Below are 14,311 nucleotides of genomic sequence, written 5' to 3' on the forward strand. Positions count from 1 at the left end.
TTCTCCACACATACATTTGACATTAGGGGCATTATATTGTGTATAAGGAAAATGTTATACACTGTATATGCTGAAATGTCCATGTGGCCTTTGCATATATTGGAACAAACAATGAGATTCCTGAAAACCAGGATCACTGAACATAGGAGTGCCATTCTTAATCATGATGCATCAATCCAGTAGCTACCCAATTTACTAAAGTTAAACATAACATATCCACTCTCTAATATATTGGCATCGAGATTGTAAAATGTCCTCAGTGAGGGGACAGAATTACATAAAGTACTGTAAGAGACATACTGTAGGGGACACAGAATTATTTTTGGATATATAGGCTACTTTGGATTCCAGTATCATACCACTGTTGTGACACTGCATTGAATACAATTGACAGTTTTTTTTCAAACTTTTTATTTGAATGTCACACCAATGGGCAAGTCAAAATCTCAAAGCACAACATTTATAATGAAAATAGCTGATCTACAAGCTCAGATCACAATGCATTGCAATGTGATGCATTGTGAACTTGTAGATCAGCTATTTTCACTACATTTAATTAAAAAATAAATGAAAATGTTTCACCTATAGCCTAATTGCATGATGATTGTCTGCAGTGTGCACTACAGTTCACTCAGTTCACTGAGTTCACTCAGTTCACTGAGTTCAGACTCCTGTAGATCCACCCTACCTGCCTCTGATTGGCTTCCTGGCAGCCTGGCGAATGGAATTGAATAAGGACACACGCCCCCATAGACCAGCCCTAGCTGCCTCTGATTGGCTTCCTGGCAGCAAGGACCAAGCCCGCCTCCATAGACCAGCCCTACCCTACCTGCCTCTGATTGGCTTCCTGGTAGCAAGGACCAGGAAGCCCCCCCCCAAGATTAATATAAGGATCCGAAGGCCGCTGCGAGTATTTTTTATTTTATTTTTTTATCCAAAACAAATGTTACATTAGTGTGAGGTTATGATTAGGCATTGTTTTTGTGAGATTAAGTTATGAAAAGGATCCTGATTACAGTTTATATAGCTATTTACAGGGAAGGAGGTAAGTGGTACTCTCAAAACGAATGTGTCAAAAATAACACATCATGTGTTGTTTCTTAACACATCTGTGTGTCTAGTTAAGGACAACACACAATGTGTTGTTTTGACACATAATTTTGTGTTGACAGATTTTACACATGTTGTGTGTTAAATGTGTCAACACACCGATTGTGTTAGGATTTCAAAGATAACACAGAAGTGTGTTATTTCATGTGTTAAATGTGTCAACACACCGATTGTGTTAGGATTTCAAAGATAACACAGAAGTGTGTTATTTCATGTGTTAAATGTGTCAACACACCGATTGTGTTAGGATTTCAAAGACAACACAGAAATGTGTTATTTCATGCGTTAAATGTGTCAACACACCGATTGTGTTAGGATTTCAAAGATAACACAGAAGTGTGTTATTTCATGTGTTAAATGTGTCAACACACCGATTGTGTTAGGATTTCAAAGACAACACAGAAATGTGTTATTTCATGCGTTAAATGTGTCAACACACCGATTGTGTTAGGATTTCAAAGATAACACAGAAGTGTGTTATTTCATGTAATTTTACACATAGCTGTGTTAATGTGTTTTTTATACAAATTTACATATAAATGTGTTATTTTATACAGAGCTGTGTTAGTTTACACAGCTGTACTTACTCAGCGCAGAAAATACTAAAATGCTCACAAAAAGATAAAAATAAACAATTGCTTGAAATTCAAGTATCGGTAACATTTATTAAAATGTATTTGACTTTCAGATATTTGTAACAAACAGTGCAAACTCTTGACTTTAAGACTGAGTTTTGAACAAACTCATTAGTGCAAACACCTGAAATACATAAGACATTCAGGTTTATATAAGTAAACATTTGACATTGACTCTCTTTAACCAACTTTTTTAAACAAAAAAATGAAATTCAGGTTTATAACAATAAACATCAGAATTGAGAAATCTCAGTGCAAACTGGTTGAAATACTCTTTTGAGGTATAAACGTATTGAAATAAACAAATCCTCACACTTGTGCAATATCCTTGGCATTCCAAGGGATCAATGGAACATTTGAGAACACCATAGAATACAGACATAGAACACAGAAAAGGTCTGTAGCACAACTATCTAGTGTCATTTAACAATAGTAACAAAACAAAAATCTTTAAAAAAAAAGAATTCAGAATTCAGAGGGAAGTCAACAATGGCAACAACCTGCAAATGATCACTGCAGAGGACATCAGGACACACCATCATAAATATGCAGGACCATAAGGCCAGTGGACACAGCCACTTACAGGCGGCACCATTTATAACACTTAAAAGTAATGCAAATTTAAGCAATCAATTTGTATCTTGGATTAATATAGAGTCTGTTTCCATCACTGTAAGATGACAGCAAATCTAGTGGTCTGATGTCAGCTACATCCTTTATATAGATCATTTTATACTCAGCATTCCGCTCCACCACATAAGAAAACAGATGATCATCAAAGTATTTCACAGATAAAATTTGAATAAAAATTAACACCTCTTCCTTTTCACAATTTGGAAACATGTGTATAATCTCCCCAAAGAGACGCTCTCCTCTCAGGTCACGGTTCAAAGCAAGAACACAACCAGTTCTGTATGTCTGACCAAGCACACAGACAGAGTGAGCCACATGAATTGTGCTGCAAATGCCAACATCATAGCCAAGTGCTTTAAAATGTTCAATGAGCTGATCACTTTTTGCCAGAGATCTAACAATGAGTGGAAATGAGTTTGGGACAGTAATTTGGTTTGTGAGGGGGTCACCAAATTTCCAATGAAACATACTTTGAACTTGACATTTATAAGCCAGAGTCTTAGAGATATTGATGAAATTACACACAACATGAGCATGCCTTTTCAGTGGAGCATGCTTACCCTCAAATCTCATACACCACAACTTCAAAAGTGGACCAAATTTGATCATCATGCGCCAATAGTGTGTCATAAAATGATGTTTTGGTGTGAGCGGCCTGTCTGGATACAGACTCTTGAACAGGTTATGGTGATCTATAACCAACTGTTTCAGAAAGATAGCCAGACCATTGCTAACAACTGGGGCAAACACTATGCTACATATTTCTCTGAGGAGCAGGAACAATTCCCAATGTTGATCATGTTCAGGTATAAAATCTCCTATTAGGAAGGGTAAAAAGATTAATAGGCACCACATCTGACTAGCTGTTTGTTTAATGGGATTCTGTGATGTCCTTAAGTTAAGAATGACAGTAGGTTTGTTTTTTTCATTTGCAAAACCGTAATCAAAGCTTCTCAATCTGTCATTGAACTCCTCCAATGTGAAAAGCTTCTCCTCATAGATGAAATGTTTTAGCATCAGTTTTACTTCAACTAGAGCCACACCCTCTAAAATGTCATGCATAATGTCGGCACAAATGTTCTCAGTCACATGAAAATAATTGACCGAGTTTAAACAGGAATCCTCTTTTATACCAGTTAGAGATGGATTGTTAAGCATAACATGTTGTTCATAGTTTGCTTTAGTACGAAACTCCTGGTGATCATCATCAAACACATGCTGGGCATCTAGTTTGTGAGTTAAACATACATGGCAATATCTGTTGGCTGAAAAGCTTTCCAAAAACCCTCCAAGTGAATGAATGGCAAGATTATCAGCAGACAAGAGACAGATAGTTCCATGGAGCCGATTACTCTGACCCTCAATTTGAACCTCTATCCCTTCCATTTCAAGAATTTGAATGTCATCCAACAAAGGCTCTAATATTTTGCCAAAGCCATATTTGTCTCGGTCTATAGAATTGAAGAGTAGACCAAGGTGAATGTTTGCAAGGGAGGAGTTGAATTCCACAGGGAGGTTTCTCAAGCAATAGTAAACCGCTCCCATTTTGTGAACCTTAGTTTTTGACGATAAGGGGTTGGTAGTTTCTACGTCGTCAAAATAAAGCTGGATTTGTAGGGCATTGGAATACCTGCTGTATAATTTATGTTGTGCAAAATGTGTGCCATCACAATAATCACGCATTTTACCATCAACACTTTTGTTCGATTGGTTAGAGAGTCTCTGCATTTTTTCACTTTCAAAGAGAAACTTTATGGTGTCAATAATGGATACATACTGGCAAGTGTCTGCAACCATTACTTGAGTAAGTTTCCCCCGCTTTCTTGCAGTGTCACCTCTGTACCCCAATAAGATTTCTGAGGGCTTGACAAGGGATTTTTTTTCTGAAAAATATTTGTACATTTTGTAGGGGGTATCAATCTCTGAAAACATGTTGTGTGCCTTTTCAAAATCCTGCATCAAAGATTGGACAGCGGGATCATCGTTTGATATAGAGTAGCTATTAAGCAAAGATGTTGTTTTATGCTTTAAAGAATCCAATGTGTTCTCCATTAGCTCTTGCGTGCACACAATGCTTTTTTGAACATCCGTTAAGGTGGAATTTGATGCAGAGTACATTTTGGCAACAAATGAAGCTGCACTTTCACGGTGGTCTAACAAACGATGATCATCCATTGGAGTGTCCATTTCACAGTCCAGATTACTTTCTGCAATGTCCTGGTTAGAGGATGTTTCTGCGTCATCTTGTGCTAACTCATTACGGACATGGACCACGTGTTCAGCGTGTTCTGGGTTTGCAGCAAGAGAGTGGGCTCTATTAAGATGTTTAACATAGGAATTGAATTTATGGTAGGTTCTTTGACAGTGATTTTGACTGCATACAATTGTATAATCCTGTCCATCTGAAATTGCATGTACTTGCCTAAGATGACTGATAAGTGCCCTTACTTGTTCTGAAATGGGTTTCTTGCACTTGGGACAAATGTACATTGTACACAATGTATTACAACTTACTTACACTGCCTGGAGCTTTGCAATAAGCTCAACGACTTTCGATCTCTTTGTACCTGTGACGGCTATGCCGTAAAAATGCTCCAAGAACGCATAGACTGAGAGAAGTGGGGGAGGATATGAGACATTGCAAACCCAGAACACTTTGAACAGCTTGTCCAGGGCGCAGGCCAAACCTTCATCTTGAAGTGGGATGGCGACTTTGTCGTTCTTAACCACTATGATGTATTGAGCCGTTGTACTGGGGTGTCCCAAACAAACAAGCTTCGGCTGGAAGCTTGCTCCCACTTCTGCATCAGGAGATTCCACGAGGCTGGGGATGCTGGTTCCATTCTAGGAAAACAAGCACATACATGTATATATCAAATAGGGCTGGCAATATAGCAATATTTATTTTATAATCTTTAAGCGCACTCCCCAAGTTTGAAGTAGATCGGACAAACGTTTCTCGAGATAAACTACTTTGTATTCGCCAGTAGGTGACGCATTGCCGTGTCTGTGTGCGTGGCGGGCGTCGATTTGTGTCACTTTTCTGACAATTAGTGACTTAAACCGCCTGCCCGTCCAAGATGATCATAATAATAAAGTTAGCTAGCTCTTTTTCTTCTACACGTCTTTTTCAATTGTACTACAGCTCTAGAAATACTATTATCATTTTGTTTGACAGTTAATGTGGACCAGTGATGTCATTCATGCACAAAATATTACATCATTGGTCCACAACTCAAATTAACTCTCAATAACTTAATAAAGGGGTATAACTTAATAAAGGGGCATAGTCCCTTGAAAGTGAAATACTTATAAAAATGTGGTAATAATTGAGACAGGGACTCACAAATAAGGTGTGGGAGATTCATGAGACAAGAGGAGCTTTCCTACCGGTTTGATGTCCAACATGTAAGACAGCGCCGATTTCACACTGATTTTGGTTGATCCTTTGGTCCTCCCTGACGCTGTAGGAGGTAGGAGGTGTGTGAGGATCTGAAGGGCTCTGAAGGAACGGGACTCTGAGCAGGACACAAAACAAAATGGAAAATACGCACCATTACTGATGCCACCTCCAAAAAAAGTTATCCAGCAAATTATCCCAACAGAAAAGGCTGTGCCGGGGGAATTCAGATCAATAAAACATTTCTTTTGATTCATCCCTAGTGGGAATATTAATCCAAATTACCCGATTTGATGTACAGTAACTTACCATCACTCTCTTCACCAGCAAGAAGGAAACTGAGGTCTTTTTCCATTGCAGCCACTTTCAGTAGTTTCGGAACGATATGTCCTTCCCATTTTCGAAGGAAGAGGTCTTCCTTCCCTGGGAACATTTTGGTGAACTCTGCATCAAACTGGAAAAGTGGCAGATAATACAGCAATTACATTAGTATTGCCTGTTGTCTAGGCTCCAGATGTGCATCTGCAATATAACATGCTGTATAATTACCAAGTACGGCAGGTCTATGAACCGAGGGTACTGCTGAAAGATCTCTTCCATTGTTGGTGACTCTCCATTGATCCACAGTCTTCGGTGGGCGTAGGTTTCCTCCATACCCTTTTTGATAGCTGTGGAATTCTCAGCAGTTGGTCTCAGCCTTTTGGTGGCAGTTATCCACTCCGTGACGGACTCTTCCCCAATGGACATATCCATTGTTACAGTAACTGCAATAGGACCAAATGCAGAAGGACCACTGGAACTCCCCCGCTTGGAATAGCGACGTTGGTCCTCATGAAGTGTTCTCCGTAGGTTGCGCAGTTTCACCTCAATGAATCCACTGTGGGACACTGGGTCAAAGAAGTGCTCCTGGATCACAGTTGAATAAAATAAATTGTTTAAGGATAACTCTGCCAGAGTCATATCCTTTTCTCACCTTAATACAAACTCATATTTTAGACAAGGTGTAGCTCACTGTAAAATGGCAGTAGAGTATCCCTCTAAGCGAATATTACAATGCAAATTGTATTTTACTGAAATACATCCGTTTGCACTTACAAATCCTTCATTCTCTTCGCCCATCTTGATCTGCAGTGATGGGAAGACTGTTATTATGCTTTTTGCCAAGATCACCTTGTCAGGATTTCCAGGGTAGCTGAAAGCAAAATGAAAGATTTTGAAGCCAGAAGATTTAGAAAAATATACAAGGACAAATTTTATATTTTTTGCCTTCCTCAGAGTTAAAATCACTGCAGAACATCTTGCCCGACTCATAAATGCCAAAAATAACCACACGCCCCAGTATCTTAAACTCGTAAAAAAGCTGTTTGCGTCAAGTCACATTTCATGTTCCTTTCTGCGTTAAATTGCACATTTCAGAAGTAAATTACTTTTTAAAAAGTTAGGAAACTCGACTTCGAGCCATTATATCTCCACTTTAACATTCGTGGAATGAGCAACACAGCTAAATGTGTGGGTAGTGCCCCCCAAAAATGTGCCAAAATGGCCTGCAATACCATTCAAATCCTTTTTGTCTCTAAGGTAGAAATTAAGAATGAACTCACAATCCTCTTCGCTCCACCAGATCACCGACACATATTCTCACAAGAAGTTTTCTGGATGCCCCGGAGAGTGTTCCTGATTTCTCATATTCAGCTCGGACCAATGGGGCTTTGTGGTCAATGAGCGCACCTAGACTGGCTGCGTCAAAGCTGTGCGCAAGTTGTCCTTGACCGTTCTGGAAAAGAGCACACACACACACACACACACACAATATGCAAAGACTTTAGTTCGCTATTGGTTGGGTGTTAATAAGGCAATACTCTACGCTGCCTTCACAGCAATCTTTTCTTCTCTAGTGCAAGGTTAAGTTGAGAGAGGGTAAGCATATGTCAAAGGGAAAACAATTAGAACTTTTGAGTGCAGCGCACGGTGGAAATTTACCAAGAGTAGCACTGAGCTATATACACACATCCTGAGCGACCATAAAACAATAATAAGCAAAAACAAAACATAACAGGAAAACATCCCTGTTGTTTTTTTGTTCTTGCTCATTATTGTTGTGTTGGCTTGGTTCAAGAACTTATCAAAATGCCTACGGAGAAAATTAATGGAGGAACTTACTTCCGGGGCCCAAAAGTCACGTGCCTGTTGCGCTCTATACACATACCTGCGTTGGACCACTTTGACGGGCTGCACCGGCACTCAGCTGTCCAGCCTTTAAAAGAAAGAAATGTCACTGCTTGAACAAGAGCAATGCTAATTGAGATTAGATGTTCAGTCATACCAAGGAAGCCTGCACAACGTCAATGAGGCACAAGATATCAGACGCGCTTCCATGTGCAAAAACTTAAATAAAAAAAGAGTTGGCAATACTGTTTTGCACTGACGTCAGCCCAATATGTGATATTACTGCATATATGCATCTCTCTCAGACACATACCTCCCTTTGACCACTTGGACCAGGTGCTTCATGAGTCGATGGTTGATCCTTAAAAAGAAAACAGACCCATGTAAATCACAACAATGTGTTTACAGCTGTACATAAGTAGCTTATCACACTCAAATCCAACATGACGCTTCCATGAGCAAAAATAAATCATCTAAGTTTTCGTATAGAGTGAAATTCTTTGATGTTTTGCACTGACATTAGCACAATATCTGATACTAGGTAGTACTGTATCTATGCATCTCCCAGACACATACATACCCCACTTTGACCACTAGGACCAGGTGCATCTGTACTCAGTCTCGATGGTTGAGCCTTAAAAAAGAAAATAATGTCACTGATTAATGTTTTGCTCATCCTGATGTATCCCATTTAAAAAACGAACTATCCCTTTAAAAGTCAGAACGGGGGCTACTATTTAATATATGCATACATACCAGCTGCCTCTGTTGCTCATCCTCTGGCTTCATTGACTTGAACAGAATTTGATATTTGTCCAATTGTGCTACATTGCCACCTATGTCTGTGTCAACAAAGTCATCAAAGGAAGAATTAAAAATAAGAAATCGATCTAATTCTGCTCTGCAAGTCAATGAGCGTTTGGCGGTTTCCACAATTTCAGCAGTGGTGTTGAGGTGCAAGACTTTTTTCCAGATCTCCCTGCCATCTAGGAGACAAGCTACAAGTGTGGGAGGCCCACTTGCTTCCATTTTCCAAGCTGGAAAAGAGCAAAAAAAATAGTTATTTGTTACAAAATATGGAAAAATGCTAAGGTTGCACGATATATCGGCAGCAGTTAGTCATGCACATGATTTTTTAAAACATATCGGCATTGGTTCGATGTTGGAATGTTAATATCCGTTATCAGTATTACAGTGTGATCAGACACCAAATATTTTGGGAATAAAGAAATACACAACTTTTTTCAAATTCACAATGTTTACATGTGTTAATATTAGGGCTGCGGGATATATCGTTTCAGCATAATCATCGCAACGTGCACATGTGCAATAGTCACATCAGAACGTGCAATGTGAAGTAAGACAAATTAACTCATAACATACAGTAATGCACTGCCTCTCTGTGATGTTCTAAGTTTTTTACTACGAATAGACAGTACCTTTAGTCACTTCCCATCCTGCAACTCACCTTGTCTGTGGCTAAAAACATTAATTTAGTCAAAGGAACACTGGAAGCTGGCCAGTACAACCACTTGGGGTTTTGGCGTTGCTCAAAACCTCAGTGTGAGGAAGAGGCCCCAGATTTATCCTGGTGGTCGCACTGGGGAGATGCCACAAGAGATGTGTGTTATTAGAAAGTAGCTCATCATAACATGTCTACAGTGTTTTTTTTGTTTTTTTTACCAAACAAACACTTTACAGATGGAAAGAGGATAATTCAAGCTTTCCTACAGTTACAATGCTGGTGGGTTTAACATTGTGTAACACAGATAGCAATTTTCTGTTTGGATGTATGGGCTGTCAATGGCTGTTGTTGCAACTCTATTCATTCATTTATTTTCCAGCCAAAAGCAGGAATTAAACAATTTAAGCACTACACACTTCATGTTAAATAGTAATCTCACAAAGCACTGTAGATCTGCTATAAAAACAAAAAAAGAAGTTGAAAAGAAATAGCCATCTACAAGCTCACAGTGTGACAGTTTCACATTGTAGGCTATAATATCAAATTATGCGATTAGGTTTAATCCATAAATACCATTAATGTGTATTAATATAAAACAAAACAAACCAAACACTTGCATACATATATAACATTAAACTAATACAGTGATAAATGTAATTAAAACATTAAACTAATACAGTGATAAATGTAATTAAAACATTAAACTAATACAGTGATAAATGTAATTAAAACATTAAACTAATACAGTGATAAATATAACTCATTAAACTAATACAGTGATAAATGTAATTAAAACATTAAACTAATACAGTGATAAATGTAATTAAAACATTAAACTAATACAGTGATAAATATAACTCATTAAACTAATACAGTGATAAATGTAATTAAAACATTAAACTAATACAGTGATAAATGTAATTAAAACATTAAACTAATACAGTGATAAATATAACTCATTAAACTAATACAGTGATAAATGTAATTAAAACATTAAACTAATACAGTGATAAATGTAATTAAAACATTAAACTAATACAGTGATAAATATAACTCATTAAACTAATACAGTGATAAATGTAATTAAAACATTAAACTAATACAGTGATAAATGTAATTAAAACATTAAACTAATACAGTGATAAATGTAACTCACGTTTCATTTAGACACCGCTAAACTAATTTAATTAATCCATACGTTCACAACACGCACCGTGCGGTGGTAGTACACAACTACAACGCTAACGTTACCTTTATCCACAAAGCTGTTATTTAATAACCACAAAATACTTGGTAAAACAGCGGTTTGTCATTTAACAAAACACATTTTAATAAAACATTGTTTCTAAAGAACTACTGCACAAACACTGAAAAGCTATTCACCTTGCGTGCTAAATCTGGTCTAGAGCCCGCCTACTGTATCCAGCTCTTTTCCACATACACATACATACACACACACATTCCATTTCCGTTTCCGATACCGGACCGGAACTCTTACATGGGCGAGCGCCAAATGCTAAATGCAGCTCGCCTCGTTCATTCATTTTTTTTTGCATGTACAGCGTATTAACTACAGCCCGAACAAAACTATCACAATACACAAGTTACGAGCCAACTGACGTTTCATTTAGACACCACTAAACTAATTTAATTAATCCATACGTTCACAACATGCACCGTGCGGCGGTACAAATGGGAATTCTGTGACTCAAGCTAGCTAACAACTACAATGCTAACGTTACCTTTACCCACAAAGCTGTTATTTAATAACCACACAATACTTGGTAAAACAGCGGTTTGTCATTTAACATAACTATTTTAATAAAACATTTTCCTATTTCTTACCGTGTCTCTAAAGAACTATTCCACAAGCAACACACAGTTGGAAAGCTATTCACCTTGAACGCTATATCTGTTCTAGAGCCCGCGTACTGTATCCGGCTCTTTTCCACATACACATACATACACACACACATTCCATTTCCGTTTCCTATACTGGACCGGAACTCTTATGGCCAAGCGCCAAAAGTTACTGTAGCTTGTTCATTTTTCTTTGAATGTACAGCGAATTAACTACAGCCCGAACAAAACTATCACAATACACAAGTTACGAGCCAACTCACGTTTCATTTACACACCACTAAACTAATTTAATTTACCCATAAGTTCACAACATGCACCGTGCGGCGGTACAAATGGGAATTCTGTATTTCAAGCTAGCTAACAACTACAATGCTAACGTTACCTTTATCCACAAAGCTGTTATTTAATAACCACACAATACTTGGTAAAACAGCGGTTTGTCATTTAACATAACTATTTTAATAAAACATTTTCCTATTTCTTACCGTGTCTCTAAAGAACTATTCCACAAGCAAAACACGGTTGGAAAGCTATTCACATTGCGCGCTAAATCTGGTCTAGAGCCCGCGTACTGTATCCGGCCCTTTTCCACATACACATACATACACACACACATTCCATTTCCGTTTCCTATACTGGACCGGAACTCTTATGGCCAAGCGCCAAATGCTAAATGCAGCTCGCCTCGTTCATTCATTTTTTTTTGCATGTACAGCGAATTAACTACAGCCCGAACAAAACTATCACAATACACAAGTTACGAGCCAACTGACGTTTCATTTAGACACCACTAAACTAATTTAATTTACCCATAAGTTCACAACATGCACCGTGCTACACACGGAAATTCTGTGACTCAAGCTAGCTGCTATGCAAACGTTAACCTTATCCACAAAGCTGTTATTCTTAATAACCACACAATAGGCTACTTTGCAAAACAGCGGTTGGTCATTTAAGATAATAATGATTTTATAAAACGTTTTCATATGTCTTACCATGTTTGTGAAGAAGATATTACCGAATCCCGCAGCTTCTCCAACTTCTGTGAAGTAAGATGTTTTGAGTGCAGCCCAGAAGAGTGAGCAGAACGGCGCGCGCGACTTAGTGGCCAACACATGTTATGTTAAAGTCACGTGATGACTATCTTATGTGTTAAAATAGTATTAACTCACAGAGTGTGTCTAGGATATTAACACATGATTGGTAAATGTAACATAACACGTGTTAGAATATAATAACACAAAAAATGTGTAGGATTTTAACACATCCTTTTTAAGAGTAGACCCTAACCCCTAACCCTATACCTAACCTATGGAATCAATTTAGTGCCAATATTATGTTGTACTTGTAAAAAGATTTTGTATTTGTAAACAATTTTGTATTTGTAAAAAAAATAATTTTATTCGTAAAAATAATTTGTACTCGTAAAAAAAATATTTGTATTCGTAAATAAAAGATTTGTATTCGTAAAAAAAAGATTTGTATTCGTAAAAAAAAGTTTTGTATTTGTAAGCAAAATATTTTTATTCGTAAGATAAAAATGTGTCCATAAAAAAAATATTTTAAACTTTTTTGCTATATATATTTTTTTGTGTGTTTGTAAGATGTGTTAAACATGTTGTAATTGTAGAATTATATTTACAATGAACATTGTGACCAGAAAAAAACAACAGTTTGCTCGCTCGAAGATCTGTTCTACGGATTGCAAAACTTTATTTTTGGCACTCTGCACTTCCGGGTATGAGCCAATCACGTGAGGCCTTTTCCACTACCCAATCATAAAGCTCCATAGGTCTCCATGGCAACATGGCAAACGGGGTTGCCATGTTGCAACCCCAAGAGTTTTAGCTGCAACATATTTCAATTGCTCAGGAAATAAACAACGGATTACAATAATATAACATTCCCTATAATCAGTAACATGTAGGTGATACCTATGTCTATCAAATATGTTTTTATTGAAAGGCAATCAAAGGCTAGATCGAGTTTAGAAAGCAAACAGGTAATGTCAGGGGGCCTCAGTGCGGCTGCAGAGTTTGATTGAGTGTGAGACTAGGACACTCATTATCCCACATGCCATATGTCAAAATGACCGGCTTCACCGGGAATCGTGCGCGTGTATTTTGCTAAGAGATTGGTTACATAGTTTAATTGATATTAATTTATTAGTGCATTAAATTTCCCCATCCACTTTAATGGGAAAATGAAAAAACTCGATTTCAAGTATTTTTTTCTCAGAAACTGTAAGGGCTAGAGTTACAAGACTTGGAGGGGAGGTTCATAATTTAGTCAGAAATTATCCAAAAACAAAAGTACACCAGTCGGCCTCATGGTGGCGCTATAAAAGCCCCCTTTACGTTTTGGCCTTTAACTTTTGAACCGTAGGTCGTAAAATAAAAATATTTTTCCCCTAGATTCCTTGGGTCATGACGCAACTCCCCATATAGGCCACGCCCATTTGCGTCAGGATCGATTTTCCGCCATTTTGAATTTTCTTCAAAACACACTTTTAGCTCCTCCTCCCACATATTTTGTCCGTAATGTCCGGGCGCCTCAGTGCGGCTGCAGAGTGAGACTAGAATAATAGAGAGCACATGTTCATCAGCTTGTAATTTTCAATGCAGAACATTTATTATTACCATTTAAGAGTGCAAGAGTGATGCTTTATTATTTTATTGTTATTATTATTATTAGATACTGTATATATGTGTGTTGGAGGGAATCACATCCTGCCAAAAACTAGACTACAGCGCTGGCATGGCCTACATATTTTTCTACACTTCTAATAGCCTACATGACTCATATATGCTATTTAATGGTAATAGAAGAAATATGTATTCATTCACATTTATGTATTTGACACAGGCCACATCAAATACGCATTTAGCCCTGTGTGTCTCATATATGTAGGCATATTTCTTCTATTACCATTAAATAGCATATATGAGTCATGTAGGCTATTAGAAGTGTAGAGAAATTATCAATATTATTATATTAATACACAACAAAAGCCAGGTAGAATCCTCCCAGGAACTGTCA

At 37.6% G+C, this 14,311-nt stretch overlaps 1 protein-coding gene across 1 annotated transcript; it reads right to left on the minus strand.

The window, feature by feature from the left end:
• Positions 1–1,897: 1,897 nt before the first annotated feature.
• On the minus strand, positions 1,898–12,342 carry LOC308103298 (uncharacterized protein). Its single transcript, XM_080453224.1, has 12 exons — positions 12,268–12,342; positions 9,413–9,544; positions 8,701–8,981; positions 8,525–8,578; positions 8,258–8,305; positions 7,985–8,032; positions 7,380–7,552; positions 6,874–6,970; positions 6,328–6,684; positions 6,088–6,232; positions 5,769–5,896; positions 1,898–5,222 (listed from the first exon to the last, which is right to left on the minus strand). The coding sequence occupies exons 3-12, from the start codon at positions 8,971–8,973 to the stop codon at positions 4,893–4,895; spliced, it is 1,653 nt and encodes a 550-aa protein (XP_080309350.1). The 5' UTR covers positions 8,974–8,981; positions 9,413–9,544; positions 12,268–12,342; the 3' UTR covers positions 1,898–4,892.
• Between the last annotated feature and the right edge of the window lie 1,969 nt (positions 12,343–14,311).

The sequence above is a fragment of the Gymnoscopelus braueri genome, assembly GCF_963280865.1.
Source record: "Gymnoscopelus braueri genome assembly, chromosome: 16".
NCBI lineage: Eukaryota > Metazoa > Chordata > Actinopteri > Myctophiformes > Myctophidae > Gymnoscopelus > Gymnoscopelus braueri.

Bases quoted from the DNA above. Each gene is read 5' to 3' on its own strand.
- LOC308103298 (XM_080453224.1), bottom strand. From the start codon at position 8,973: ATGGAAGCAAGTGGGCCTCCCACACTTGTAGCTTGTCTCCTAGATGGC. The intron at 8,579-8,700 runs GTATGTATGCAT...TTCTTTTTTAAG, and splicing joins ATGAGCAACAGAGGCAGCTG to GCTCAACCATCGAGACTGAG. The intron at 5,223-5,768 runs GTAGGAAAGCTC...TTGTTTTCCTAG, and splicing joins ACATGTTGGACATCAAACCG to AATGGAACCAGCATCCCCAG.